Source organism: Oenanthe melanoleuca, chromosome 4A (assembly GCF_029582105.1).
Source record: "Oenanthe melanoleuca isolate GR-GAL-2019-014 chromosome 4A, OMel1.0, whole genome shotgun sequence".
Taxonomy (NCBI): domain Eukaryota; kingdom Metazoa; phylum Chordata; class Aves; order Passeriformes; family Muscicapidae; genus Oenanthe; species Oenanthe melanoleuca.
The window spans coordinates 3,625-31,238 of NC_079338.1; the positions used below are offsets into that span (position 1 = coordinate 3,625).

At 35.5% G+C, this 27,614-nt stretch overlaps 1 protein-coding gene across 9 annotated transcripts in view; it reads left to right on the forward strand.

The window, feature by feature from the left end:
* The first annotated feature begins 495 nt into the window (after window positions 1-495).
* LOC130253205 (protein fantom-like) overlaps window positions 496-27,614 on the forward strand; it is a 39,374-nt gene continuing 12,255 nt past the window's right edge. Inside the window, exons 1-18 of one of the 9 annotated variants that reach the window (XM_056491572.1) lie at window positions 502-1,553; window positions 2,329-2,488; window positions 3,213-3,304; window positions 4,069-4,213; window positions 5,573-5,871; window positions 7,087-7,186; window positions 8,559-8,702; window positions 9,959-10,064; window positions 12,118-12,264; window positions 13,360-13,433; window positions 15,987-16,126; window positions 18,340-18,446; window positions 18,643-18,699; window positions 19,861-20,040; window positions 20,695-20,812; window positions 21,940-22,392; window positions 23,441-23,592; window positions 25,037-25,120. In XM_056491572.1, the coding sequence (XP_056347547.1) occupies window positions 3,220-3,304; window positions 4,069-4,213; window positions 5,573-5,871; window positions 7,087-7,186; window positions 8,559-8,702; window positions 9,959-10,064; window positions 12,118-12,264; window positions 13,360-13,433; window positions 15,987-16,126; window positions 18,340-18,446; window positions 18,643-18,699; window positions 19,861-20,040; window positions 20,695-20,812; window positions 21,940-22,392; window positions 23,441-23,592; window positions 25,037-25,120 (2,391 nt within the window). In that variant the 5' untranslated portion in view covers window positions 502-1,553; window positions 2,329-2,488; window positions 3,213-3,219. The other 8 variants (XM_056491570.1, XM_056491577.1, XM_056491574.1 and 5 more) reach the window with 8 other exon arrangements.

Here is a 27,614-nt window from a genome sequence, read left to right on the forward strand (position 1 = left end):
TCAAGCAGGTAAGCCTAAAGAGTCGTGTGTGGTGGACGAGAGTTATATTTTCTGTGTGCCGATTGTCTTTTGGATTTCCTGTATAAATAAAAGAAACTGCGGTCAACAGATCGGAAATAGGAGGATGGATATATTGTGTTAATATGTATTTGGCTTGCAGTCAATGGTGGTGTTTTGCATTTGCTGCTGCATTTCCATGTATTGCTCTGTATGTGAGTTTGCATTTAACAGCATGTATATGGATTGTATTTGTAATTCAACTTGTAACTGTACTTGCCTTTGTATACATTGTTGGCTGTGTTTTGATGAAGTGTAAATAAAAAATCAATTTCATAAAGTTGAATTGAATAAAGAAACCCCACTCCTTCTCTACCCACCCCCCCATCTTTATTTGGTTATTAATTTTCTTCACTGTCTTTCTTGTTTTTCTTCTCACTTTACCTTTCAGTCTGTTTCTGACTTTGCTTTTCTATTTTGAACTCTCTGTGTCTCTCTGATTCTCTAAGTCTATCACTATATCCTTATTTCCCTCTACCACTCTTTCCCTGTAAGTCTATTTCTTTTTCTCTGTTTCTCTAACTGTATTTTACTATTTTCCTTTAACCCCTAAGTCTTTTGCTTTCTCTCTCTTACCCTGTTTCTAACTCTTTTTCTCTCTGACTGTGTTTCTTTTTCTCGCTAACTCTCTATTTCCCTCTCCCTTTATATTGTTTGTCTCCTTCTCTCTTTCTCCTTCTGTTTCTATTTCTCTGTTTCTCTCTAACTCTCTATTTCCCTCTCTTTCATTCTCTCTCCCTCTGTTTCTCTAAATTTATTTCCCTCTATTTCTTTCTTTCTCCCTCTGTTCCTCTAACTTTATTCTTTAGCCTTCCTTTCATTAATATCACTAGAATTACTTTCACTTACTGCTTTTCCGGACTGCTGTTTTGGAAACAAACCCAGCAGCGGTACAACAGCCATCAAGAGCAGCAATCTAGAAAACGCTTACATATTAAACATTTTAAAGCAGTACCTCCAGTCCCCGCTGCCGCTCCCCTGCTTTGCTCGCCGAGCGCGGCGCCGGCAGAGGCAGGTGTGTCCCGAGAGCGGGCGAACTCCAACTCCCAGCAGGCAGCGGAGCCCGCGGCCCCGGAAGCGGACGGAGCCGTGTGTCCCGAGAGCGGGCCGGCGGCGCTCGGCCTCGCCGCCAACTCCAACTCCCAGCAGGCAGGGGGCCCGCGGCCCCGGAAGAGGACGGAGCCGTGCGTCCCCGGGCAGTTGCAGCGGAGCGTTGGGCTTCGGGCCGGGCCGGCGGGGCGGTGAGTGGGAGGGGTGCTCCTCTCCAGGAACGGCGCGGGGAGCCCGTGAGCCCGGAGCTGCTCCGGGGGATGTGGCAGCGCTCCCCGCAGCGGGCTGTCCCCAGCCGTGGAGCCGGCCTGCGGCGGAGCCCCTGAGGGGATCGTGTCAGAGCCGTGAGGCTGCTCGCGCGCAGCTCGGTGCCCGTGGGAAAGGCAGCGCCTCACCGCTTTACTCAGAGCAGCCTGAGAGACCTTTTCGGTTGCGGTATCTGTTTTGTACGTAAAAAGCGGGAGTAGGCCGCTGGGTTCAACCCGCTGGGTTTCCCTGCCCGAGTATGGGAAAATAGCAAGAAAAGCATCATTTTGGCCATGTACAAGACTCGTTAAATTCTAAATCCATATTGAAACAATTAAAAGGTGTAATTTTTGATTTCCCTAGAAATCCCTTCCCTGGGACTGCTTCCTACCCCCACTGGCAGAGTACTTTTGAAAATTTAAGTAATCCATCTTTAGTTTTACTACTTTGAAATGACGCTGGGTCAACAGTTCGCTTCTGTGACTTAAACCTTATGCTTTAGGTCCAAAATTATATATGATTCTCTAGTTTTAAGTATTTATCTCGTTACATGCTGGTCTCACATAACACAGTAAAGTCATATGCAGTGTTTAGTAATTTGTGATAGAAACATTAAGTAGTGAAGTATAGAAGGAAGTTAAAGTTTTTTGAACTCCAGTAACTATAAAATTCTTGCTTATATCTAACTGGAAGTTTTTGTAAGCAAATTCTAGAGATATGGAAAATTTTCTTCTCTTTGTATGTGAAGTTCTTTTATTTTTGATTAACGAAAGTGCTGAAGTGACTGTATGGTAACTTTTCTTGGAGATAAAATCTGATTTAAAATTTTGAGGTGCAGCATACTATCTGGGTCTGTCCAGGTATCAATTGTTATTTTATTCTAAATTTTAGTGATTAAAAAAACAAAAGACTTTTTGCAAGCAAGACTGACTTAGTTGGAAACTGAACTTCCATTAATCCTTTTTGTTCCTTTAGGACAAAGCCATATGGAGACTAGTTTAAGATAGAGGGCTTTGCTGGTAGAAGAAGGACATCACTTCGGCAGTAGTTTTGATGATAAAATTAAGAGATACTTCATGGAATGTTTGTGGGCTGTTCTATGTCACTTCTGTCTTCTGATGCAAGTCTTTTTAAGGTCTCTGTTAATATGCCAATGTATTCCTAGATATTTTTGGATTCACTAAGGAAGTGAATCAATTTATATCACCTGAAGAGTGTAACAATGCAGGAGGGAAAGGCCATCCTAAGGACTTCATGTGCCTCCTTTTCACGTTGTTTCAGCATTCCTTAGTTCTCTGGCCACTCATTCATAGGCGTGTCTTTATTTTAAAAAGTAATTTCTCTTGGAACAATGATTGAAAGAAGACTAAGAGATTGGCAGTTAACACTGAAATGATTCCATAACCCCCAGCACCTTATTTCAGAGTCCCATTCAGAGTGTAGAAGATGGCATTACTCACCTACCGGTTGATGCCTTAAGCTTTGACCTGACTTAAAATGAACAACAACAAGAACAACAAAAGAAAACCCAACCAACCAAAAAAAAAAAAAAAAAAAGAACCCTAACAAAAACCCACACCAGAAACACAAACAAACAAACAAACAAACAAAACAACCCAGAAGAAACCTCCTCAGGTCCTCTTCGCATATGTACTTGGAAATATGGCCTTATCTCAAAGGTTGCTGAAGACAATAACCTTAAAAGCTCTAATACATTCTGCATGCATTAAATACCATTGGAGCTACTGCATAGTCAATGTCATTACTTTTGCCATCGTTTTATATGATGTTTTGTAGTTCATTCTAGTCTCACAGTTTAAATTGCAGATGGAGAAGCGTTTGAATTTTGTTATTCCTAGGTAAGCCATGCCTGTTTCTGCTGATGAAACTGTGGGGAACCTGGCTATGAGAGCTACAGTGCTAACTCCAGCTGGAATTGAAGGATTACAAGGTTTGTACCAGGTGCTGTTTATTGCAATTACAGATTTCAATCAGTGCCTTCCTTAACTTCTTTCTAAAAATGTTTCACAAAATGAAGTTCAAAATCACAGTTAAATTTTGAAAGGTACTGTGACTATGTTCAAGTAGATTGTTAAAAGAGAGAAGTTGCTGTGAGATGCTAAAAACTGGAAAACTCATTGAGCTATAACATTCATCCTTCCAGAAGGAAAGAGAATGCTTTTTTGCTGAATTGAGGACAAAGTCAGATCCTTTTAACAAAATGGGAACCAAAAGTACTATGCAATTCTTATGTGTTACTCAGCTGCTATTAGAATGGAACTGCTGGGCTTAGTCTTTTATTTGAGTTCATTTTCACAACTGCGAGTTAATTCTTTCAATCTTCAAAAGAGTATGTTCATTTTGAAACAGATTAGGAAGCATCTCAATGGTAATGCTCATCCTGTTTTTATAAGTAGTATGTTTGACTATTCCTGGTTGCTTGCTAAATTATGTTTGCATTGCCTGGTGGGTAATCAGTTTGCTGAATCATTTGAGCTACGTTTTTTTTTATTCTCTATGAGAAAGGAAAAAGGAAGTGATTAACCTGCCAGTAAGTCTTAGGAAATTAATCAATAGACTGAAACAAGTGTAAAATATCATATTACTTGAAAATTTTCGTTAATTTTTTTTTCAAAATTTCAAAGTGAGTTAGACTTTGAATTATATGTTGTTTAATATATTGAAGGTAACTTAAAATTGCCTTGGTTTGGGTAGAATCATCATCTACACAGAATGCAAAAGCTCAAGAAATCATATCACGAATCAGTCGAGAGGAGCTGGAAGACAGATTTCTTCATCTACGTGATGACCACATCCTACTCAAACAGCATGCAAATAAGCAAGAGGAGAAAATTAAAAGGTATGGGGTTTAATATTTTAATTTTAACTCTCAGTACATTTTTGTCCCTTTTCATCAACAAATTAAAAATCATGCTGATTTCTCTCAGACCACTTTTTAATGCAGTAGCAAAAATCACTCACTGGATGTGGTTTTTGTATTGATTTCTGTTTATCTCTGAGTATATGAGATGGTTTTTGCAGTAACCCCTGTTAGATCTCCATGTACAGAGGTACACTGCTGTTTGCTACATCAGAGGTGATGCCTTGGATTCCCAGCGGTGCTGGCAGAGTGTTCTGGTAGTTGGAGGGCGGCCTGTAGAAGCCTGATGGTCCATCAGGCATTTCATTCTAGAATCAAAATGGTTTATACAGGGACATTCTGCCCCGTTTTTGGTCCCAGTCTGTCTTTCAAGAAGTTGAATAACATCTAGCTTTTCATTGGTTGATTAACACTAAAATATCTTTATAATCATTGCTCCTTTATTCAGTGTAATAGATAACTTCGGTGACGAAGTCCCAAATAGCATGGCGAGCACAGTACCCAGTTTGCCCAATAATACACAAGCAACTTTAGGGTGATTATTAAACTTAGTATACTAAGATTTGTGTACTAATCTTTGCCAGGACTTAGTGTGGCGGCAAACCAGTCTGGACTGTGAAGAACTGTTTGTAGTGTTGCCATATTGCAGGAGGACTGAATGCTGTGACTCTGTGTTCACATTGTACTAATTTTTAACAAAGTCTTTCTACATCAAAGGCAGTTTCTGGTGAGGAGCTAATGAATTCATCAAAGGGTAGTTGAAAATATTGCCTATTTAATGCTTTAAAGTCCAAAACATTATTTTCTTTTGACTCAATATTCAGTGAGCCATGGTCCAGTTGACTAGCATTACATAATTTCCATCTTTTGTGTCAGGCTGTTGTCAAATACAAGATTGTAGATCGAATTAATTGCTCCAGTATTTCAAATGTCAATTCCTATGTTTCTGTGCATTGGAAATACCTCTCATCATCCACTTATACCAGGTGGTATAATATACATATATATATATATATATATATATATACACACATATATATATTCATAGTCCACTTAGGTAAAATTATACACAATGTAAATATGTCTCTTCTTTACTAACCTGAAATGATAAGCCTTAGGATACTGTTATTTGTCAGTGCTGTGAAGCAGATTGCTGCTCAGTGGTTTCAGTTACCTTCAAGGAACTCGTCAAAGGCAACAATAGTTATATCAAAACTTGGAAGTTTGCTATCAAGGTTCTATGCTGAAGTCTTCACAGTGGTTAAGTTCCTTTCAACAGAATACTTCTTATGCTGACTTTTCACATTATTTTTCATATTTTTTGATTGTTTTCCCCAGAATGACCACCAAATTAATACGGCTTGTTAATGATAAAAGAAAATGGGACCAGGCTGGCTGTGGACCCAAGCGGCTGGGTCAAGCTCTGGAGCTGGAAGACATGATTGAGCATTTGCGAGAAAGAGTTCGTGAGCTTGAGAAACAAAATGAGAGCCTCCGCAACAAACTCATTTCAACTAAACAGCAGCTCCAGATTCAAGGCCATAGGCCTTGTCTGTACAGCTCTGTTCAGTCTCGTGTGAACACTGGTCTCAAAAAAGAGAATGAGGCTGTGGGGATGCCAGAGCACACCAAGAAGGGTATAATTCACATTTATTAAAAACAGCGAACTCTTTGATTGCTCTTGAAACCATGAGTCTGAATTTCAAAATATTTGTAGTGCAGATCAGAAAATATGCAGAGCAATTATTGAAAAATAAAATGCCTGGAAAAAATAAGGATAGTTCAGCTGTCTCTAAAGTATGAAGAGACAAGAAAACTTTACAAATAATAATTATAGCTTCCTGTATCTGCTTTTTGTTTGGCTGATTTAAAAAATACCGTGGAAAGCTCATCCAAAAGTCCTAATCAGGTATGAATGTTCTGTAAATACTTGCTTTCTTTATTGAGTGCAACCATCTAAGAAATTCCTTGATTTGGACAAAAGTAAACAAAAATAAATATATACTGTAGGCATATATACACACACATATGCATACACACACACACACACACATGCACATATGTATCACAACTACAAGTACCTTAAAATACACTTAAATATCAAAATTCAAAATAGATCAAGGTAAAGCATTAAAGTAGTTAGTTTTTTTCAGGCATTTTGGGAAACTGCTGGTATCATTGTACCTTGAACCTAAATGATGCAGTTCTGGAGACTGAGGGATGGCTGTGTTAATGCTGTTTTTGAAATGAAATGTGTTTGATCCCACCTCAAAACTTGGTTAATTTCTTCTTGCTAAGAGTAGGAGAAAAATGTGAACAAACCATTGCATTTGCTCCTGAAGTAACAATTCTTCCTTAAATAATTTCTCACTTCTCTTCTTCTCTATGGGCATAGGATGCTTCTGCACAACACAAGGAAACTACCTGCACTGCTACTAAAATATAGTCCTAACAGTTGTGTGTCTGGGTGAATGACCCCTGCATTTTGCAAAGAAAATGCTGAGAAAAAGTGATTACAAGTCTATATTCTTCTCTAATAATACCCACATTTCTCTTCTTTGAAGACACGATCTCTAGCCTCTGTTTTTGAAAGCAAAGTCTTCCAAAAAACTTTGAGGACATGTTTTTAACAGTTCACTTCAACACTGTTCTGCATTGCCCATCCCTCAGATTTTACAGCAGCTTATAATGTGCATGCTATGATTATTTCTTTCCATGTGATTTTGATGAAAAAAGTACTTTTTATGACATCCGTATAGAAGTTGCAATTGTTTGTACTGTATAAAGATAGTTGGTTTGTTAAAAGCTTTTTCATTCAACAAGTCAAAAATTTGTCTTTTTTTGGTTTTCAGGAATGAGATATCAGAGTTTAGAAGTGAGATCATCTGATCTTGTGCTCTCCAAACACGGACAGAGTCTGCTCGAGGCTTCAAGGGCTGAAATCAGAAATTTGTATGATTTTCATATTACTTATTTTTTGTCATAATTCTTAAAACTTCCAGTTTTCTTGAAGGAAAAAAGTATATATTTTAATTAGTTTTCACTTCAGAAAATAAAGTGGTTGGTTCTGACAACAATAACACTGGTAACAATGCAGAAATGTTTTTTGATAAAGAGAACAGAGAATCAGGGATTTAGAATGCAAAATGTAGGTACTTAAGAATTTGGCTACAAGTTAAAACTGGTCTCCAGCGGTGAGGCTCTATTTGTTAGGATGCAATGCCTGCATCCTTTTTGTTAGGGTCAAAGCTGACGAAAGAAGAAGGAACCTTACCTGCAAAATTTTTACCAACATAAGTTCTAAAATGTGCAGCACCATGCAAGTGACTATGTGTATTCATTTCGCTGATGCATTTAAGTTTCATTTTTAGAGGCAGACAGATTTTATGGATAAGTGCAAAAAGCATTGGGATAGTTATGTAAAATTATTCTGATTCACTTTTGCATTTTGGAGTGTGGTTTGTAATCCGACTCCACATTTTAACTGAAACTGAAGCCTAGGAAACCCTTAGAGCATCCTTGATGTAAAGATTGCATTAGAATAGAGAAGTGTTACATAGAAAAGGTAGTTAACATCTAATTTAAAGATTGAGGTCTAATTAGAATATTTTTCTTTGAATTGTGTGTTTAAAACTTGGGTGTTCTAAAAGCTGTTTATTTCCATATTGATTTACTAAAATCAGATTATCAATTACATTCTCTGTAAATGCTAGATTTCCAATTAATAGGCAAGCTAAGTTTAGAAATATATGGATTAATGTGCAGTCTTTGCTTTTGTGCTTGAAATTTTATAAACACAAAGATTAACTGGAATCATAGGAAGCAGTTGTACAGAAATATTCATATAAATTACTTTTTAAATTGCATTTACTGGATAAATTCCACTGTTTAAAACACATATTTTGATTTTTGGGGTGTAGGGGGTTTTAGATTTTTCCCATCTCAGAAAAAAAGCTTAAAAATTAGTTTCAGTGCTTCGTCTGTTGAAGACCTGATGTTGTGACAGCTTTTTTTTGTTTTGTTTTTGAGAAACCATTGGTGCTGATGGATTAGAAGGAGGATACTTCTAATACAGTGTATGAGAAATCACGGACAGAGTTTTAGTGAGGTTCTGCTAAACATTATTCAGTCCACAGAAACATTTAATTTGAGAGTTTGTGTCACACTCTTATAGCAATTTAAACTCACAAGCCTCTCCTATGATGTATGTTAATAAGAAATACAGATTTTGCTGAATACTTTAAAGTTTGGCTTACGTGAGTACTCTTTCTCTTTTCCTTTGAAAAAGTACTGATTTTGGAATATAGGATGCTTGTACTTGCAGGGAGACTGTCATTGAGTCCCAGAGGAAACAAATTGAGGAACTAGACCATGCCAGAGAGATTCTTGGCAGTCAGCTGAGGAGGAAAGAAAAGGAAATTGAAGAATTCACCCTACGGCTGAAAGAGCAGGGTACAGCAAGCCAAAGGTATTGTGAAAAATTAAAATCTCCATCATGGAAACATTAGAAGAGCTATGCCATAATGTATGTAGGTAGCTGTGGAACTTACTGCTTCTGTAAAGAAATATGGGCCTTATTAATTATTTTCCGATTAGTGAAACCAAGTCGTAAAATGTTTTGCCATCTAGCATGGATAATTCTAAGCAAGGAGATATTTACAATAATACATTATGATGTTTTTTGTCATAAATAAACAAAAAGGTTGTAATTACCATTTTAAAGAACTCTTTCCCAGCTGATGCAGGTTCAATTGAAGTTCAAGGTATAAGATTCTAATCACCTATTTTTCTTTCACTTTAATTCTTAACAAATTTTAGGTGTAGGTTCATAGCAGACAATTTAATGTTCACTAATACTCAATAATTTGGAATCTACAAATAGTAGAAAAATACTGGTTCTGCTGTTGCAGGAAATCTTGGCATAAATGAAAGTCTTTAACACTGTTCTGGTATTAGAGAACAAAATTGCTTTACTTACATACTCAGCTGTTCTCCAGATGTCTAAGCTTTGTAGCCCCTTCACTTGCTGCAGCATAGCATTGTAAGAATTTGTCCAGCATGTCTAAAATAGACAAATAGTGGAAGAGAAATTGCCTTTTCAGATATTGAAAATTTATTCTGATTTTAGCATAATTTGTATTAATAAAAATCCTAATTGGCTTCTCCTATTGTACTTGTGGAAGTAATGGGGTTTAGTTGCAACATTTGAAGTTATGAAAAACACCTAAGTAGATACTTTTTAAAATTTCAAATTACTTTAAATGTCCTTTCTAATAAACAGTACAGGCTCAAATTAATCTTAGTATTGTAAGATACCTGCATAGATATTAAATAATTTTCTTGTAATTATGACACAGCTGCAGCTTATTTGAATACCAGACTTAAGGTGTTACAGTCTAAATTGCTTACTCACATTTTCTTTACAGTAATAGGTGGAAACTTCACAAAATGGTATTCTAATGGCACCAAATACTTTGGGTGGTGAGAGGGAGGGAAAACAATCTCTTCAGGCATAGGATTGTTTTCCTTTTTCTGTCAGATAGAGTTTTATGCACTAAACAAAGGTGTATATGTATTGGTTGAAGTTGCTGTGTTGTCAAACAGTAGAATGTTTATTTATCTAAACTCTAGAGTGAATTATGTAAGAACAAATTAATTTGGGTGTTACACACTGCATCTTCTTCAAAGTATGTGTTTATGATGCATTTCTTTTTAATTTTGAAGGCTAAACATTCAGGACAATGTGGAAATGATCAAAGTCCGTAAACAGCTGGCTGAGAAAACCAATGCTCTTTCAGTAATGGAAGGAAAATTTCTCCAGCTTCAAGAGGTAATTGCAATTTGGTCAGTAACATTCCTATATTCTTATCACATAAGCGTGCTAAACAGAAGAAAAATTATACAGAGTTCTTGATTCTAACTCAATATTGAGTTAGAACCCTGCATGAACCTACATTACATTCAAACTCCAGATGGAGTAGGGATTTTTAGTCTTAATCTCTCTTTTCAGCAGGGTCTAGCAGGTCTTGGTGATTTCATCTGCAAAGTCATACCAAGCAGATTATGAAGAATGAACTGGGTCGTCTAGCTATGGAAAGAGATCCCTGATCTCTGATATAGAGAGAGGACTTTAACTTAGATGAACTGGTTTGCTAAAAGGGGTACCAAGCCCCCTCCACTTTATTACTCTTTACTGAAGATTGGTTCAGTTTGGCTCTTCTGTTCTGACAGTAGGATTTAACCTAAGCTCATATGTTCATGGAAATTATTTTAGAGGGCTACTTTAAGTATTAATTTTTGAAAATATCTCCAGAACATGCAATTCCATGGTAGATTACCTATAGGTTTTAATTACACAGCTGTTTTCTGATTTTTCTTGTGTGCATTTGGAGAATGGCATGTGCAAACAGAGGTGGTATGTTAATACCTTGGACATGGGAGAATTCCTATAAGTAGGAATCCTAACTGCCATAGAGCTTCATCAAGTATTCAACCTTATGAAGTGGAAACACTGAATATCCTTATAAACTCATACTTGTGTGTGCTTATTGTTAGCACGCTAAATAACACTTGTGCCATTAGATTTTTGTTTGATTCCTTTTTATGCCCATGTTTGTTTCTGCATTTTGTTTTGCTTTGCCTCCCTCCTCTTCTTCAGTGTATTTCCTGTAGCTTCTCTGCCAAACTGAGAGGTTTAACAAGGTTTTTTGTCTTCTTTCTGTTAAGAAATCTAAAATCTAAAATTAGGATTTTGACAAGTTTGACTCTAGAATTTAGAGTTAAATTCTCCCTATTTGTAACTGTAACTAATTAGTTATAAAAAGAGCTATAAAATAACTCTATTTCTTTTTCCTAGACTGACTGCTAATATTGTTTAGTCCCTGTGATTTTAATCTTCCTGAGAAATGAGATACAAAAGGCTGAAGATCAAGTTGATGACTGATTTTCCATGAGTGTTTTGTTCATTTCTAGTCTGTTCAGACTGGAGATGTGAATGTAATCAATTTTTACAGGATTAACATTTAGCTTCTCCATTTAACTACTTTGTAGGAATATTGTATGAAAATGAAGCTAACTTCTTTGTGTCTAAAAGCATTAAACATTAACTATATTCACATATGTATTTGGCATAAATTCTCATCCAGTTTCATTTTATGAAACCAGAGTGGGCTTTCAACTCTTTTGTCTCAAATCATAATTAGAATGTGATTTACATTAGAATTTTTAATGAATGAGGGTTAATTTCAGGATTATGGAATATAGGCAATAACTAATGTTCTGGAAATAGAGGCTCTATCAGCATCCTTCATTTAATTTTAAAATTGGTTAAATGTGCCTTACTATAATCCATCAAAGTAAATGAAAATATAAAGGAAATCAGAAGTCTCATATTTAAGTTCTTCAGTCTGGGAAATAGAGCTGAATGCATGAGGGTTGCAAAAGAATCATATATCTACAATTGTGTGTATATGTATATCTGTAAGTATAATGATTTGTATGTTTGTGTGTATGTGTTTATATAAATATAAGGGTTAAAAGACCTGTGGCAGGTTCTATGATGAGTGTAGATGTGGACAACACTGATTGCTGCTTGCTGCTGCGGTGGCTTTTGGTTAGCATGTCCAACCACTCTAACCACAGCAAAATCTTTTCATTGCTTTAGAGGTTTATTTCGTTGTCATTTTCTTGAGTAAAACTGAGGGTTTGATGTTAGGAGAGCAACCAGGTCATGTTCTGCTGGCCATGGGAAGTATAAGTTACTTTCAGTTACTTAGTTCAAAACTGTGTCCTGCTGATCACATTGAGGACATGTACTCAATGGCACCTATACACTCTGAGAACATTCTGCTAGGTCTGATATTGGTATTCCTTCCTTTTCACAGAACCTAAAGAACTTGAAGACCAACCATGATGCTTTATTAGCAAAAGGTGATGAACTGAATATTCAGCTTAAGGATGAGCGGTTGAAGTGCTTTCATCTTCAAAAAGAATTGCAGTCAGTGACTATTTCGAACAGAAGGACAGAAGAGGTGAGATTGTCTTCAAGAGATCTTGAATCTGTTTGAAGTACATATAGATAAGGGAAGAGTGAATGATGGTATACCTTTTAATTGTGGAAATGTGAATAGACGTTTCAAACACATTTAGAAGGCTGACCTAGTGATACATATACTAGTGATATATATACTTTTATCCCATTAAAAAGGAGAAACGGGCTGATGCTTGCCTTTGATAGAATAGCAACCACACCTGTTCCCTGTGCCCCTTAGTCACTGCACCAGTGTTTGGACAATATTTGAGGTTAAAGCATAGGATTTCATATCAATTCTGATCCTGAACAGGTAGTTTGTTAAGTCAAGGAAAATCATACTCAATTTATTGATAATAGTTTTTTAGTATTCTTTCAACCTGATTTAATTCCAGCGCAGTATAGTGTTACATCTGACTTAGCAGTTCAAATCAGTTACTTCTGTTTCTTTGTCTAGTGGCCCTCAGACTAATGTCATGCAAACTTAGGGCTAAAAGTCAAGTGGTTTGTTCGTCATTCTCTTCAAGGCATGAGGAGTAAGAGTCTGTAAGCTTACTTGTTTTTCTGTTACATTTTGTAGTAAATTTAGTTTTACCACCTGGTTTATCTATTTTAAATGTATATTGCATGAACTAAGTTTACCAAGATTATCTCAAGATACTTCCTCCAAACCTTTAAACTATTGTAATGCATGTAGATATCTTCTTGGTATCTCATAGCTTTAAAGTTATGTCTTGCTTTAGGTGAATATTTTGAAAACAAGGATATGTTGTTTATAATGTCAGTAAGGCACTTAGACTTTTAGATTTTTATATTATTTTGCATGTATACCCTGAGATTGGCTCTGTTGGTTAGAGCAGGATCCTAATACTACCAAGGTTGTGGGTTTCATCCCTGAATGGGCCATTCATTTAAAAGTTGGAGTTGGTCCTTGTGGACCCCTTCCAACTCAGAATATTCTGTGATTCTGATTTTGTATAAAAAGAAGCAATAATAGCTTGACAATGCCTACAAATAATTAACTATTTGTCTTCACACATTCACAGTAATTTCCTTTTGTGCTGTGCATCAAATGAAACTTCTTTCTTCATTTTAGTTACAGGAAAGAATAAATGATCTAGAAAAAGAGAATGAGCTCTTGAAGGAAAACTATGATAAGCTGCATAACAGGTAAGTTATGGTTTCTGTATATAAAAAATTAGGTTCCTGTCCTGTTGAATAATTCTTCATACACTCCATGCTGGAATGTGCATATTGAGTGTTTGTGCACGTGTGCGAATATCTTCGTGCTCCAGTTGATCATATCAGTAAGTGTATATGGAAACATTCTGCCTGTGTTTCATCTGTCCTGTTTTTCTAATACTCTTGAAACAGTAGGTTACTACATTAAAAATAAGTTGAAGTCACTTTAATTTGAACTAAATTAAGGAAGCTCTTACTTTAATTTCTCATTATTTTCTTTAGAGTTATTGTTGAAGGAAGAATACATCTAGGTATATATATACTAATTTGGGTTTATTTTGGGTCTTGTGATTGTTTCTTGGGTTGTTTTTTTTTTAATAAAGAGGTATTTGAATTTTTGTCTTAAGTTATTCCAGCACTTCACAGTGAACCCGTATAAAGTCTGATATTTGACAGCTTTTCCACTAATTATTTTTGAGGTGTGGTTTGTTTCTTTTGTAATAGCTATCATTTCATTTCTACTGATACAGAAGTAATTCTAGCCAACTGCCACAAGCATATGAAAGAAAAAAATTATCTTAAAATTATATTTTCCTTTATTGTGAAACTGATTTTTTGCACTAAAGAGTGTTAGATAATTTAATAATTGCCTTAGAAAGTAGGTAAAATGCTTGGCATCCTTTCTTGGAATTATTTAGTATCTTAATGTGTTTGGCTTATCAGTGTGATGTCTGTCAAAAAAATATCAATGATTAAACACATTGTGAGTGATATCAAATTTTGTTTATAGTATTCTTACAATATTTCTTACAATTCTTGTACTGTATGTGGTGAAATTAAAGATTATAGAAGTGAAAAATAATGAATACAAATAACTTGAAGCAGTTTTTTATGTGTAAAATGTAACAGTTGTATAATTACAATACTCAAGAGTTTTGTTTAGGAGAAGTTGATCAGTTGTCTGTCACTTAAGTTCATTATTGTAGATTTCTCCAAAATTTGATCATGTTATAAATATTTCTGATTGTGATTTCTTTTTCTCCTTTTTTATTATTCTGCAGAAAAATAACACTAACAAATCAACATATATTTCTGTTCTACTTAAATCATAGAGAATTTAAGAAGATATTTAGCTAAATAAATTTGAATATGCTTCTGTTACTATGCAGTAACCTACAGTGTTGCTATTTTTTATCTAAAATGACCTGTCTTTTCATACAGTCCCATTTAAATGTTGATTCACGTTTCATCATTCCATGTTGTTCTTTAACCCCAGCCAGCCCCCAAGCCCCTCGCAGCCGTAGCTCACTCCTCCACCAGCAGACTGGGGAGAGGATTGAAAGGGTAAAAGCTAGAAAAACTGTGCAGTGAGATAAAGACAGGATAATTGGGAAAGCAAAATCCACGCACACAAGGAAAGCAAAATGAGGTTTTGATATGACCTTATAATGCAAGTCTGGCAATGCTTAAATTCTTTCAAAAGAAACAGTGCCTGATGTGGTTGACAGTTATAGTTTGTCCACCTGGCTTCAACTCCAATGAAATGCAGCAGAAGTGAAAGGCATTCCACATGAATCTTCAAATTCAAATGAAGAAAGCGACACAATTCAAACCTACCAACATAAACATTAGCATTATATGGGCTTGGATGAAACCTGTCTTCTGAAATGTTCTTCGTTTCAACACTGAAATCTTGAACTGCTATCGTAGTAACTCTTAATGGTCTCTGACAGTATAGTCTTCCAGAAAACAGGATTAGATGTAGCTACATCTTTATGTGAAGTTATTGTAGTAAAGGTATTAAATGCACATATAGTTGTCATTAAAATGTGAAAACACTTTAAGAAGTGTTAAAACTACCTTTTTTGATATGCTTTGCTCTTTCCTTATGGGATCAATGAGACTTTAAGCAGTTAGAGAACACGCTGTATCTTTTCGGTTCCTGGGCAGTACTATGGAGTGATAGTGGGTGCAGTGCATTATATTCCCTGCATATTATCTTCAAAATGATAGGAGAGTAAAATATATATTATTTTACTGCAGGACTTAGAAGCATTCCTTAAATTCATGCATGCTGTAAAAGACAGTCTGTCAAGACACTCTGTGCCTGGAGAAATACATTAAATGGTTAGGTGTACAGTGAGGAAACAACAAAATATAGGGAAATGAAACAGTTTTTAAGAAGAGCACAAATCTGGAATATAAATCCTTGCCATTTACTTCAGAGTCTACAGTTCTTGTTTTCATCGTTTTTTTGTTTTTAACCTTAAGGTCATTCTTCAAGTATTTTTGATGTAACTGCACTTATGAGTATGAGTACTCAGAACCATGTAGTCAGCCATTAGAGCAGGCCGTTCTCTTTGAGTCTTCAGGTACACTCTATAGTGCTCTGTGGCAATACTTCTTTTTTCTTTTTTTTTTTTTTTGGTTGAGGCTTGTTATATAGATCTCTGGGAGGGAAAAGTTGCAAGCAAAATAGATTGCAGAAGATTTACATTTATTTACATTTACATTTTATTAACATTAACTGTTTTATCACAGTGTCTTCAGTCTGCCCCATGAACAGCAATGGAGATCAAAGGAACAGCAACTGAAACTGCAAATTGCTAAACTAGAGACAGCTATCAAAACTGATTTAGCAGACAAAAATGAAATCCTTGACAAGATCAAAGTAGAAAGAGGTATATTTCTGAAAAAAGTTGTACTTTCTCAAGATGTGAGGTCATACCCATGTTGGAGATACACTGCCCAGAAAAGTGTAGTCTCTATTGCTGGTGTTTTTGAAGCTGTGATGTCAGTGTACATTTGCTAAATGCACCTAAGTTATGACTATCTGCTATGTGCAAAAATTGACTCAGTACAGAATATGGGCTGAATGAGGCTCATATAATTTCAGCTGCTTTAATTCTTCATCAGTTGAGTTCATATTTACTCCTTATTCAGCATTTCTTCTCTTCTCCACACTGAAAGTTCTTATGGAAAAGAGACCCTTCTGACAGTCTCTTTCAAATTATAAACCACTGTTCTGTTCACTGTACAAAGCTACATGAAGCCAATATAGGCCCTGGGCCTACAAATTTCATTAATTCAGAAATTTTTTTATATTTTCAGTATATACTGATTTTTATTTACAGCATTGTACATTGAAAATAACACAGTTTCCTTTTAATATAATGAATAGATTATTTCATATGTGTTTTCTTCATGCTGTAGGACAACTTCTTAGTGTATACTGACCTTGCAATCTTTTTTTTATCTCAGCACTGATTACTGGAGCAATATGAAGTTTACAAAAGACAAGCACAGGCAGAAAGTGAAAATATTTCGTTTAGAGTTGAGTCTTCAAATGTGTATTTTTAAGAGGTATATTTCTGTGAACAATTTAGGCCAACTTGTTGTAAATCTTTCTTATGGTTATGGCTTGAGTTCAGCATGTGCTTACCATTAGGATTCTCAGTAGCTTTGCTGACTTCAAATACTAGACTGAATATTCAAACATTTGACCACAGCGTTTGCAAAATTAGCCTTAACTGATACTAAAATACAGATGCCTTTAGCTACGTTATTATGACATAATGACATACTAACAGTTGTTATTTGTAGCATGATTATGAAAAAACTGGTATTCCATCTTCTTTCCTTCTGTGAGCATTGTGTTTAACTGTCACCCCTTTGCGATCACTTCCCCAAGCAGCTTATTGTACTCCTAAACTGAAACACCAGCGTACTGCACTTCCAATTTCTATTGAATTCACTTGCTGCAGCTGGAGTAGATGTTCTAATATTCTTCTAGGCCTCTGTATCTAGGATTTGATTACAGCTCTGTCTTTCACAAAACGTAGGCAGTATAACCTTCCTCAGTCATGTATTTCAGAGTATCTGCCTTTGCTGCACATTCCTGTTTGAAATTCAGTAGGAGAATTTAAATTAATCCTTGTCTTAACATACTGCCTAGAACTAGTGTGGAAATAATGACTTGTCTACTTTTTGTCGTTTGGTATATGAGTCTTTTTCCTAAACTTCTTTTCCAGGTCTAAGAAAAATGGTAAAATAAATGAAGTCTTGAAAATTCTTAATGCTGCAGGAGACCAATATCATCTTGACGTTTTCCATGTCCTCTTTATTTATTTCCATTTTAGAATGACCCTTTAATTTGATCTGAATGTTTTAGTAGTATTTTTGTGGCCATAGCATCATAATGTGCTTTGTAATACTTAAAAGTGTATTTAGACAGAAAATAGAGTAACAGTCTAACTATGTTTTCCTTTTTTTTTTCTCAGTATGGTGCTTGCAGAAGCTGTATCACCCTTCCACCTGCCTCATTTTCCTTAGACATTTATTCTCATGTTTTATGTCTTACCAATATTTCCCAGGTTCTCAGCAACAAATTAAAATACCTGTTTGGTCCATGTTCATTGAAGCTTACTAACAGTACTGTTTCATGCAGGTTTTAAGACTGAGATAAGCTACTAAAAAATCTAAGTTGAACCGATTCCTATAGCAGGGATTGTTGTCACTCATAAATTCATATAGTGTATTTATTTACTTAGTTATGTCTAAATATTTTTTATTTTACATAAATAAAATCTCATGCATTACCGCATTTCTTTTTCTTAGTTATAGCACTGTTTTACAGAGTACGTTATTTATTAAGTGCAATTTCTTTATGGTTTTCTTAATAGAGAAGTATTTATTGTTTCAGTAAAAGTTGACGTGTTGCAAAAATTAACCTCGTCCTAACCAGAACAAGGACACAAAAATTTCCCTATGCAAAACACATTAGTTTCCGCATTTTGCAATGAAATTTTCATGAATATATTAATATGAAAAAAACAAGTTTGTAATTTTTGAAATATGTTTAATTAAGTGCAATATTTTGTTCTTTTGTATTAAGACCAAAAGGAAAAGCTGATGCAAGACAACAAAGACCTGCAGTTACGCTACCTGGAACAAAAGCAACAACTAGATGATCTGAAAAATCACGTGAAGTTTTTGACCAAGGTGAGCTATACTTTTGTTTCAAATATGAGGGAAAAAAACTCTGTTTTATGCATAGTGCAGATTCTTCTTGAAAGTCAAAGATTATAGAAAAATAAGTAGTTTTTTATTCATGCAAAATGTCATATCTAGTGAGTATATATCTTGTTATTCTGAATTTATTTCTTCGATTCACATCTGATAACATCTTTCCATTAAGTTTCAGGAAAGAGGAGATGGTGTGGCAGAGCTCAATGAAACCCTCTTCCATATAAAGGTAACTTACAAAGACTGAGGGGTTGGAACTAGATGACATTTAGGATCCCTTTCAACCCAAACCATTCTAGAATTCTCTGTTTTGCATTCTCTTATTTTCTTGTTTGTGCAAGGGGTTTTTGTTGGTTTGGTTAGCTTTTTCCTTCTTTTGTGAAATCCTTGGCTGACCATTAAATGCTTTCTACTCCCCTGGAATTTTCAAGGGCTGAATTATATGAGCATCTTTCAGTAGTTAATGCCTCAAGTACAAATGTGTGCTTTTGTCATTTTTAGTTACAGTTAATCTGAAGGGAAGATGAAAAAATTGCCAGAATTAAATTTTAATTTATGTAAATAATTCATTATATCATCAAAAGTGAATTAAATCAGATTCACAGCCATTTAAAAAAACCTTTGTTTTTCTCAGTTAAATGACTTGTTATTTATGACTTATATGACTTGAGCATCTTGTTATCCCTATAATGTCTACTAAAACCAATTTTGTTTATTAATTCTGTAATTGATGCAAGTATACCATAAGCATGGGAGTTCCAATATGTGGTATAGCAATGCTTAGCAACTTCTCTTTGTTTATTAAAGCAGAAAAACAAGAATACTCAGAAAACACTCTATTCTTTTTTCTCTTGCACAAATAAAAAATTAAAAATGGAGCGAGAGGAAGAAATCAGTGAATGAAAAATTTTGCAATTTCCACTGTTTGGGGAACTTATTTTCTTGAGAAAGTGTTTACTGTAATGATGATTATATAATGATAATGGAAAAAAAATACAAAAAAACCTCCATGAAAATTAACTTCCCAGTATCAATAACAGAAGGAATGTAGACTTGAGAATAATATTTGGGGTTTGTACATTTAAGTATGAGAAAGGCTAATATATCTGTGTGTATTTTCATTGGATAGACAGGAGTGATTGCTTCTGAATATCTGATACATTTTAATTGGTTCCTGATAATCATGAGATAACATTGCTGAAAACAATGCTGACACATTCTAGTCTTCTTCATTCCTGTTTTTGTTACCACATGCTTAAAGTTTATAAAGTTCTGCTTACTGTCTTACTGTTGTACCAAAAGTATATGCCGGTGTTGCATTTAGCCGGGCACAAATACATGCAAGTCTTTTGCAGAAGTCCTTTCTAGCAATTTTTCAAATGTGCTCCAGGATCAAAAGCAACGAAAGAATGTGGACGTTCTGTTCTTGGAAAAAGTGGAAGATGTTATCCATAAAGATTTAGAACACTCCATGCAGGAGCTGCAGTTAACACATGCGGAAACAGTGCAAGAACTTGAAAAGACAAGGAATTTGTTACTTGTGCAGCACAAAATTAGCAAAGATTACCAGGTACTAAACTCTACTCACAGTGGAAAATAACTTGATAATAACATTTTGATCTTTGTAGCTCTGACACTTGTAATAATTAAGACTTGCAAGTTCAGCAACAAAGCCAGTCTGTGCATAGGAAACCAAACATAAAATCTGCTGTTGCTGAAGGTATTGTTTAAAAAAATGTGAGCTCCAAGTGACTGTAAACTGTAGTCCTTTAGCTCATCCTGTTCTTAATCCTCAAACTTTGTTCTTCTTGGGATTATTTCTGAGCTCCTACCAGATCTTCACAGGTAAAACAGTAAAATGTGCTTATCAAATAAGCTTCCTTTTCCATACCACTCTGCTTTCACTGTCTTCTTTCTACTTCCACTGTTGGAGTATTGCAGATCATAGTTTGACTTTTCATTCAATTAATTAGCATTTAAAATAACAAAATCATTAAAGAAACTGTTAGGTATATTGTCCTAAACCAAAAGCTACTCTGTTTTTCCTCATGATGTTTTTAGATTTTGCTGAAATTAGAATAGAACTGATTTGTTGTATTGATAAATGAAAAAAACTGTTGCTGTTTTTGATAACTCTAAATGTTCTTTTCTCAAATCAAACTGTATTTTAACTTGTAGCCAAAAGCAATTTCCGTAAGTTCTTTTTACATGCAATTTTTTTTAGACTGAAGTAGAAACAATGACAAGAAAGATGGAAAGTCTACAGAAAGACTACGAGTTAAAACTGGAACAGTATACCCACCTTCTCGATATTAGAGCTACACGTATCAGAAAACTAGAAGGTATCTTTAAATTATATTCTTCACTCATTTTTTTTAATATTTTATTTCTTTCAAATTACTGTTGTAAATTTGTTCTCCAGTTGAAACACTTTTCCATTCATAAAACTGGTAGAAGGGTCAGTTCTTACATGGAAAGGTATCTATAGTTAATTTTCATTGACTTAAGTGACGGTTATTAATTAAACCAAATCCAACAGTGTTTCTTATACTGCAGTTATTGCTGAATAAGAATAAAATCAGCAAACTTGGTTCCTTTAAAATAAATCATACTTTTATGGTCAACCTTTTACTTTGCAGTACTGTCATTACAGAATCACTTTGTGTTACTAAAATCCCTCAAGTCTTGCTATAATACACTGACAGAATTTAAACAGGATGAACTTCAAGTATTTTTTTAGTGGCTTCACTGCATAAAAGGTGCATAGGAAGCCTCAAATCGGATATTTTGCAAACATTGATGTTGAAACAATTTTTACATTTTGTCTCCAAATTGCATCTGCTGAATCGTGGTTTATGTCCTAATTCTGTAAGCTTGTGTTTTGGTTTCTTAGAATCATACAATCCCAGAATGGCTTGGGTTAGAACCCATCTTATTCCAAACACCTTCCAGGGGCAGGACACCTTCCAGTAGAAGGCTGCTCAGAGCCCCATCCAACCTGTGTTAACCTCTCACCACCTGATGGTGGGAAACATGTGAAGGTCTTTGCTGATAGTTCTGTCCACTCAAGATATAACAGATGTTAAAAGCCAGATTCTCTGGCAAATTTAGATCAACCCTACAAAAATATGTATCTTAAATCTCTGCTATATTTGCATAGTGATACTTACTTAGAATATTGTGTAAGAATTCTGATTTTTTGCTTTTTAACTCCCTTATATTCTGCTAATAACTTTTAGGGGCCTGTGTCTGTGTATACTGAGGCAGCTTCCTTGAGGAAATACTCTTGATTGATGTCATTGTTCTCAGTGGGTGTTCAGTGTATGAATTCTTTTTGGTAATGCCTTTTTATGAAAGTAACATTGTTAATATAATTGAATTATGCTTTTATCCTTTCTTCTCAGTCATTAATTGTATTTGATTTTTTTTAAAAGGCAATCATATTATAGCTCTGTTTTATCTGTTGCAGCCCAATTAAGAGACATTGTGTATGATACAAAACCACTTAAGTCCAGACCAGAAGTATTTCCAAGTGATCCAGTGGGTGGATTTGTTGAAACTGTTCATTTAGAAAGAGGAGAGAACCTTTTTGAAATTCATATCAGCAAAGCGATCTTCTCTTCTGAAGCTATGCACACTTTTGGTGACTGGGAACCTGCAACCTTTTGTACTTACGCATTCTATGACTTTGAACTTCAGATAACCCCAGTAGTTCATGGGAGCATCCCATTATACGACTTCACTTCTCAGTTTCTTGTGCAGTCTGATGACAGCTTCTTTCACTATATACAAGAAAACAGCATCACACTTGAGGTTCATCGTGCGTATGGCATAGATTATGAAACAATTGCTTCTTGTCAGCTTAAGTTCCATGAGATCTTGGAAAAGGATGGCAAGATCTACAACACAGCAAATTTAGTTGGTAGTTATTATATCACAAAGTCTTCTGTTTGATTATGTATCACTATATTGCAAGTTATAAATAACGCATATTTGACCAAAAATGAATTTTTGCATTACTATTTCAAAATGAAAAATATGTATTTCCCAGAATGCTATTTTCTGTTGGATGTGCAGCATGTTCTTGTGTTTCTGCTGACACTTGTGGAAAGCTGGGATCGGTGCAATTTTGCCCACTACGGCTTATAGCCACAGGGTAGGAGTGAAAAAACCCAAAACAGGAGGCACCCCCTCTTTGCCCATATCACACATCAATGTTTTATGTTAGGCCTGAATGTCATAAGTATATCCTCTCGTTCCTTATCAATAAATAAAGGAAGAAATGGTGTAAACTGGTAAGACAAAGGTCACTATATAATAGTGAAAAAGGTACAAATCATGGTGCTTATGGTTAATAATATTTCATATAATAACAGAATCCAGGAGGGTGGTTTTTTACATTTTGTGCATTATTTTAGGCACATTCATATTTATTATATTAAAATAATTTTAAAGTATCCTGGAGAAGACACTTCTAAGAAGTATTCAGTGTTCTGAGCTGCTTACCTTTTTCTTTTAGAAACGTTTTGTTACATCAGCATATTCAGTGACTTCCCCACTGTTGTAGAGAATCTGGTTTAATAAGAAGGCATTGTAAAGTGGTACTTTTGCCAGTAATTTAAATTGCATGCCACTTATTGGGACACTTCTGTTAACATACAAAATGTCCTAACCTTTATTTGCCTTAAGGAGATAAAAATATTGAACTTTGCTTTGACCCTGTAGTAAATAATAAGTAGGGAAAAAGGGTCATGGTTTGATTTTGGATCATAAAAGGAGAGTCTGAGGAGCTGTTTCTGTTTATATCATGAGCTGCAGATCTCACATCACAAGCACTGGCGTAATGCATAGGCACAATCTTTAATTTTTTCCTGATCTATAGATGTTTACTTTATGGTTTTTCCTAGTTTTTGAGTGACATACCTTAATGTTGAAAAGAAAATTAATACAAACCCCTATTTATTCCGTAGGAAAAACAGGACACATTCAAAATTATGGTGTCGTAGAATACTGGATCAGGTTACAAGTTCCTATGGACCAAGCTGTTATTCCCTACAAACAGAGGTCAAAGGCTCTGGGGTATATAACACCCAGGTTTAGGGGACATGAACAACCATCCAAGGTATGTTTGGGTCTGTATTTAATAGAGAGAATTACTTCATGGAGAAGAGAAGCTTCAGCCTTCCAGTACCTGAGGAAGCCTACAAGAAAATTGGAGAGAGGCTTTTTACAAGGGCATGGGACAAGGGGGAACGACTTTAAACTCGATGAAAATTGGTTTCAATTAGAAGGCAGAAATTCTTCATAGAATCACAGAATAGGCTGAGTTAGGAGGCACCCATCAGAATCATTGACTTGAACGCCTGGACCTGCACAGGCACCTCAGTAATCCCACCCTGTGCCTGAGAGTGTTGTCCAAAATGCTTCTGGAGCTCTGGCAGCCTTGGGGCCATGACCATTCCCTGGGGTGCTCGTTCAGTGCCCAAGCACCCCTTGTGGAAAGAACCTGTTCCTGATGCCCAGCCTGTTCCTCTCCTGACACAGCTCCAGCCATTCCTTCCACTGGCACAGACTACCCAGAGAAACTGGGACTACCCCCATCCCTGGAAGTGTCCAAGGCCAGAGCATGGTCTGGTGGAAGGTGTCTCTGCCCATGACAGGGTGTTTGGGGCTAAATTTTAAGTTCCCTTCCAATCCAAGCCATTCTGCCATAGTTTTGATAAAATAAACTGTTCAGTTCTTTCTTTTTAAGTTCAAATAGCTTAGGTCGAGTCTTGATATTTTCAAAGTGTGATAAGGTTAAAAGGTTGTTGAACTGGAAAATGCATTGCCAGTTTTTCTTATAAAGAGATCAAGAACCAGAATTATACCTTGACCAAAAAGGCAAAGTCTTAGAGTTAGTTATTTATTTTTACTGAAATTGTCACTAGAACATTTGACATTGTATTTCATTTTCTTGAGCTGTATGTGACAGATATTTTAGTTCATACTCAAATTTTAAACCAACTGGGTGTCAGATCCATAGAATGGATGAAGTAGTTGTTCAAAAAGGTCTTGAAGTTCTTAACATTGGAGTATTATGACATTGAGATTCTTTCACATTGGGTTTTTTTACTGGGTATTTTAGCTGGATATTGAAGAGAATTTTGACAATATAATTCACTCTACAGTCACATTTAAATAATGGCCGCAGAAAAAGAAATTACTTTCAGACATCTTTAACAGTTGTTTAAGAAATAAAAGCAAACAAGTTGAAATGTATAAATTAAAATACTACAGTTTTTAGTGGGGCTTTTTTAGCCTAAGTTGTTTAAAATACTCTATGTCTGGAGTAATTCTAATGTTTTTTATTATTCCTTAATGTAAATTTATATTATATATAAAATCTCCATGGGTTCCATGATGTAATCTGAGAAGTATGTTGTGTATGAATTCTGTTAAAGTTGTGTCTGATTAGAACTGGATTTAGTGCCATTAGATTAGGCATTGAAAAAATTAGGATTCCTCATAATTTACTGTAAAATAGGTTGGCAATAAATTATCTTCAATATATTTGTTTATTACAGACACCGACACTCAAGATGAAGCAGCACGCAGCTCAAGCACACAAGAGAGTCTCTTTTCTGGATCTTAGTACAATACAGATGACAGTAAGTGTTTCTGTCATGCAAGCTGAAGCATGAAAGTCTACTTATGGCTCCATATGGACAATTTGTAGAACTAATAATCAAGAGCACTGGATTATTTTGGCAGCACAATACTGGGATGTCCCAGGCAATGAATGATAGCACAGCACTGCATGTAGGCAGGGGATACAATGCAGTGATACTTGTGTGATTCCCTCAGAACTGCTTGGTGTCCTCCACAGTTTAGAAAGTTCAGGTTCTACTGGCTTAGGGCAGATTCTAACACAACCAACAGCTCTCTGCATTATTCAAGTGTCTTTCTACAGTGTATTACTTGCACTGCATATAAATGGCTCTGTAGAAACCAGCTTGATCCAAACAGATCCAGTGTTGGGCTAAAGAGATATATCAGTTTGATACAGTTCAGTGACACCTGTAAAATTAAGTTTATCAGCTGAGATTGCACACATTCTGAAAATAATTATACTTCTTAACTTGAGATACACTGACATATGTACATCCTTCCAGAGTTCTAAGAGTCTGCATGGAACTAACTCGCATATATTTGCTGCAATGGGTAAATTTTCATCTGAAATAATTTGCATTCAGAGATGTAAGAATAGGTTGTGTCTTTTAAGTAAACCTGGTAAGTAAAGGTAGGTTCTTCAACAGGCGATTATAAAAGGTGATGTTTGTATATTATATATAATTATAATATTGATAATATTGCATTGTTTAAAAATTAGTTGTGGGGTTTTTTCCTTTCATAGGTTACTTGATCGGATTTATTCTTTGAAAGGTTGACATCAATTATCAATTAACAGGTTCTGTTATTGTTCAGTTTGCTATGACTAGAACTTCATTGAGAGCTATACAGTATAGACTGGAAATAAGAATTTAGTCGATCTGTTGCATTTATTAACTTTAAAAAACAAAAAGTCAAATGTTCGTGAATATAATCTTTTGAGAGCTTAGATATGAAAAACTGAAATATTAGCCGGATAGTTGGCAGAATATCAGAATATCTTCAGCTGTCCAAACAGTAACTTCTCAAAGTTTGATAATCTTCCACAAACTAGGATTTTCTAAGTGAGACAGTTACTTGGTCTCCATCAGAAGTCTTCATTGCTGGGTTGGCAGCTCCTCTAGCTGTTTTAAAAATCTAAGCCTCATTGTCTGGTTAAAGACAAAAGTACTATTAGGCCTAAATAATGAAACAGCTGGGCCTTCTCTGACTTCTAAGTCTTGTGATTAAATGGCCAGGAAGTGTCCATGCAAAAAAAACAGAAGTTCAACAGATTAAAACGGGAAGTCTCTTTCATTTCCGGTTAATTTGTTTTTCCAGCAGTGCCTCATGATTTACCTGACAGGGTCAAGAGACGCTTCACTACTCAGCTGGTTTTGTCAGGGCTTTTAAGGGATGTCTGAGATCACAGAGCAGGACTGAGGATGATTTACTTGCAGATGATGTAGAAGGGATGCACCACCACAATATGTAGCATTTCAAGGAGAAGGAAAGTATTAAATATTGTAATTTGTATTGGCCCAATTGGTTGTAAATGTAAGTTGTGGCAGATTGGCAGACTGTTTCGAGTGGTATAACGCAATATTTAATCACTGGCTCTTCCTTTTACTTTCCAACTTTAAAGCTCATCTGAGGCTTTGATTGAGAAAAGTCTTTCTGACTATATCAGGTGGTATTGGGCAATTAGAATAATGAAAAAATGTTCTCTCTAAAACTTTCATCCACGAAGTGCAACTGTCACTGAAGGAATTAAGAAGAATTACCAAACATTGTATAAAACACAATGGTTATGACACATCTATAACAAAGAGAAACATAATGATACCGAAATAATGAGAAAAAGGACTAATGTAGACATAGTAGTAGTCATGCTAAGGCTTAGAAAACTGCAGTTTTCGGACAGGCCCTGGAAACCAACATTGTGAAACAATAGTTAAAGAAATTAGTAGGGCGTATAGGACATGTAGAACTGTGAAAACAATAAGGAATCAGTAGGGCATATAGAACATTTAGAAACTTACAAGATAAGGCTAAAGTATAATAATAAATAAAGGGTTCTGGTGATGAAAAAACATGCAAGGGGGATTAAGGGGGGTAGCCTATAGTTCTGAGTAGACAAGCATACAGAATTTATAACTTTTAGGAATAATATCTACAAGATTTATGTATCTGTATTGTCTTGAAGAATGTGTACTTTGGCAAGTAGACCATTTTGTAAAAAGGTATAAAAACCTGATGGAAAAAGGGAACTGTGGGATCCTGACTTTGGACGCTAGTCCGCAGGTTCCCCGGGCCCTGAATAAAGCACCGCATAAACTAACTCTGTTAGTTTGTGTTCTTTTTGGGGCATCGGGCAACAATAAGACACATAAAGTCAGTTTTCTATGACTTGAAAGCTTCTATGACAACCTTGATTTATAGAACAAGACTGTATTGTGTTTGTAAACATTGCTTTTCTTTGTGTGACTCCAAATGTCTTAGAACAGAAATAAT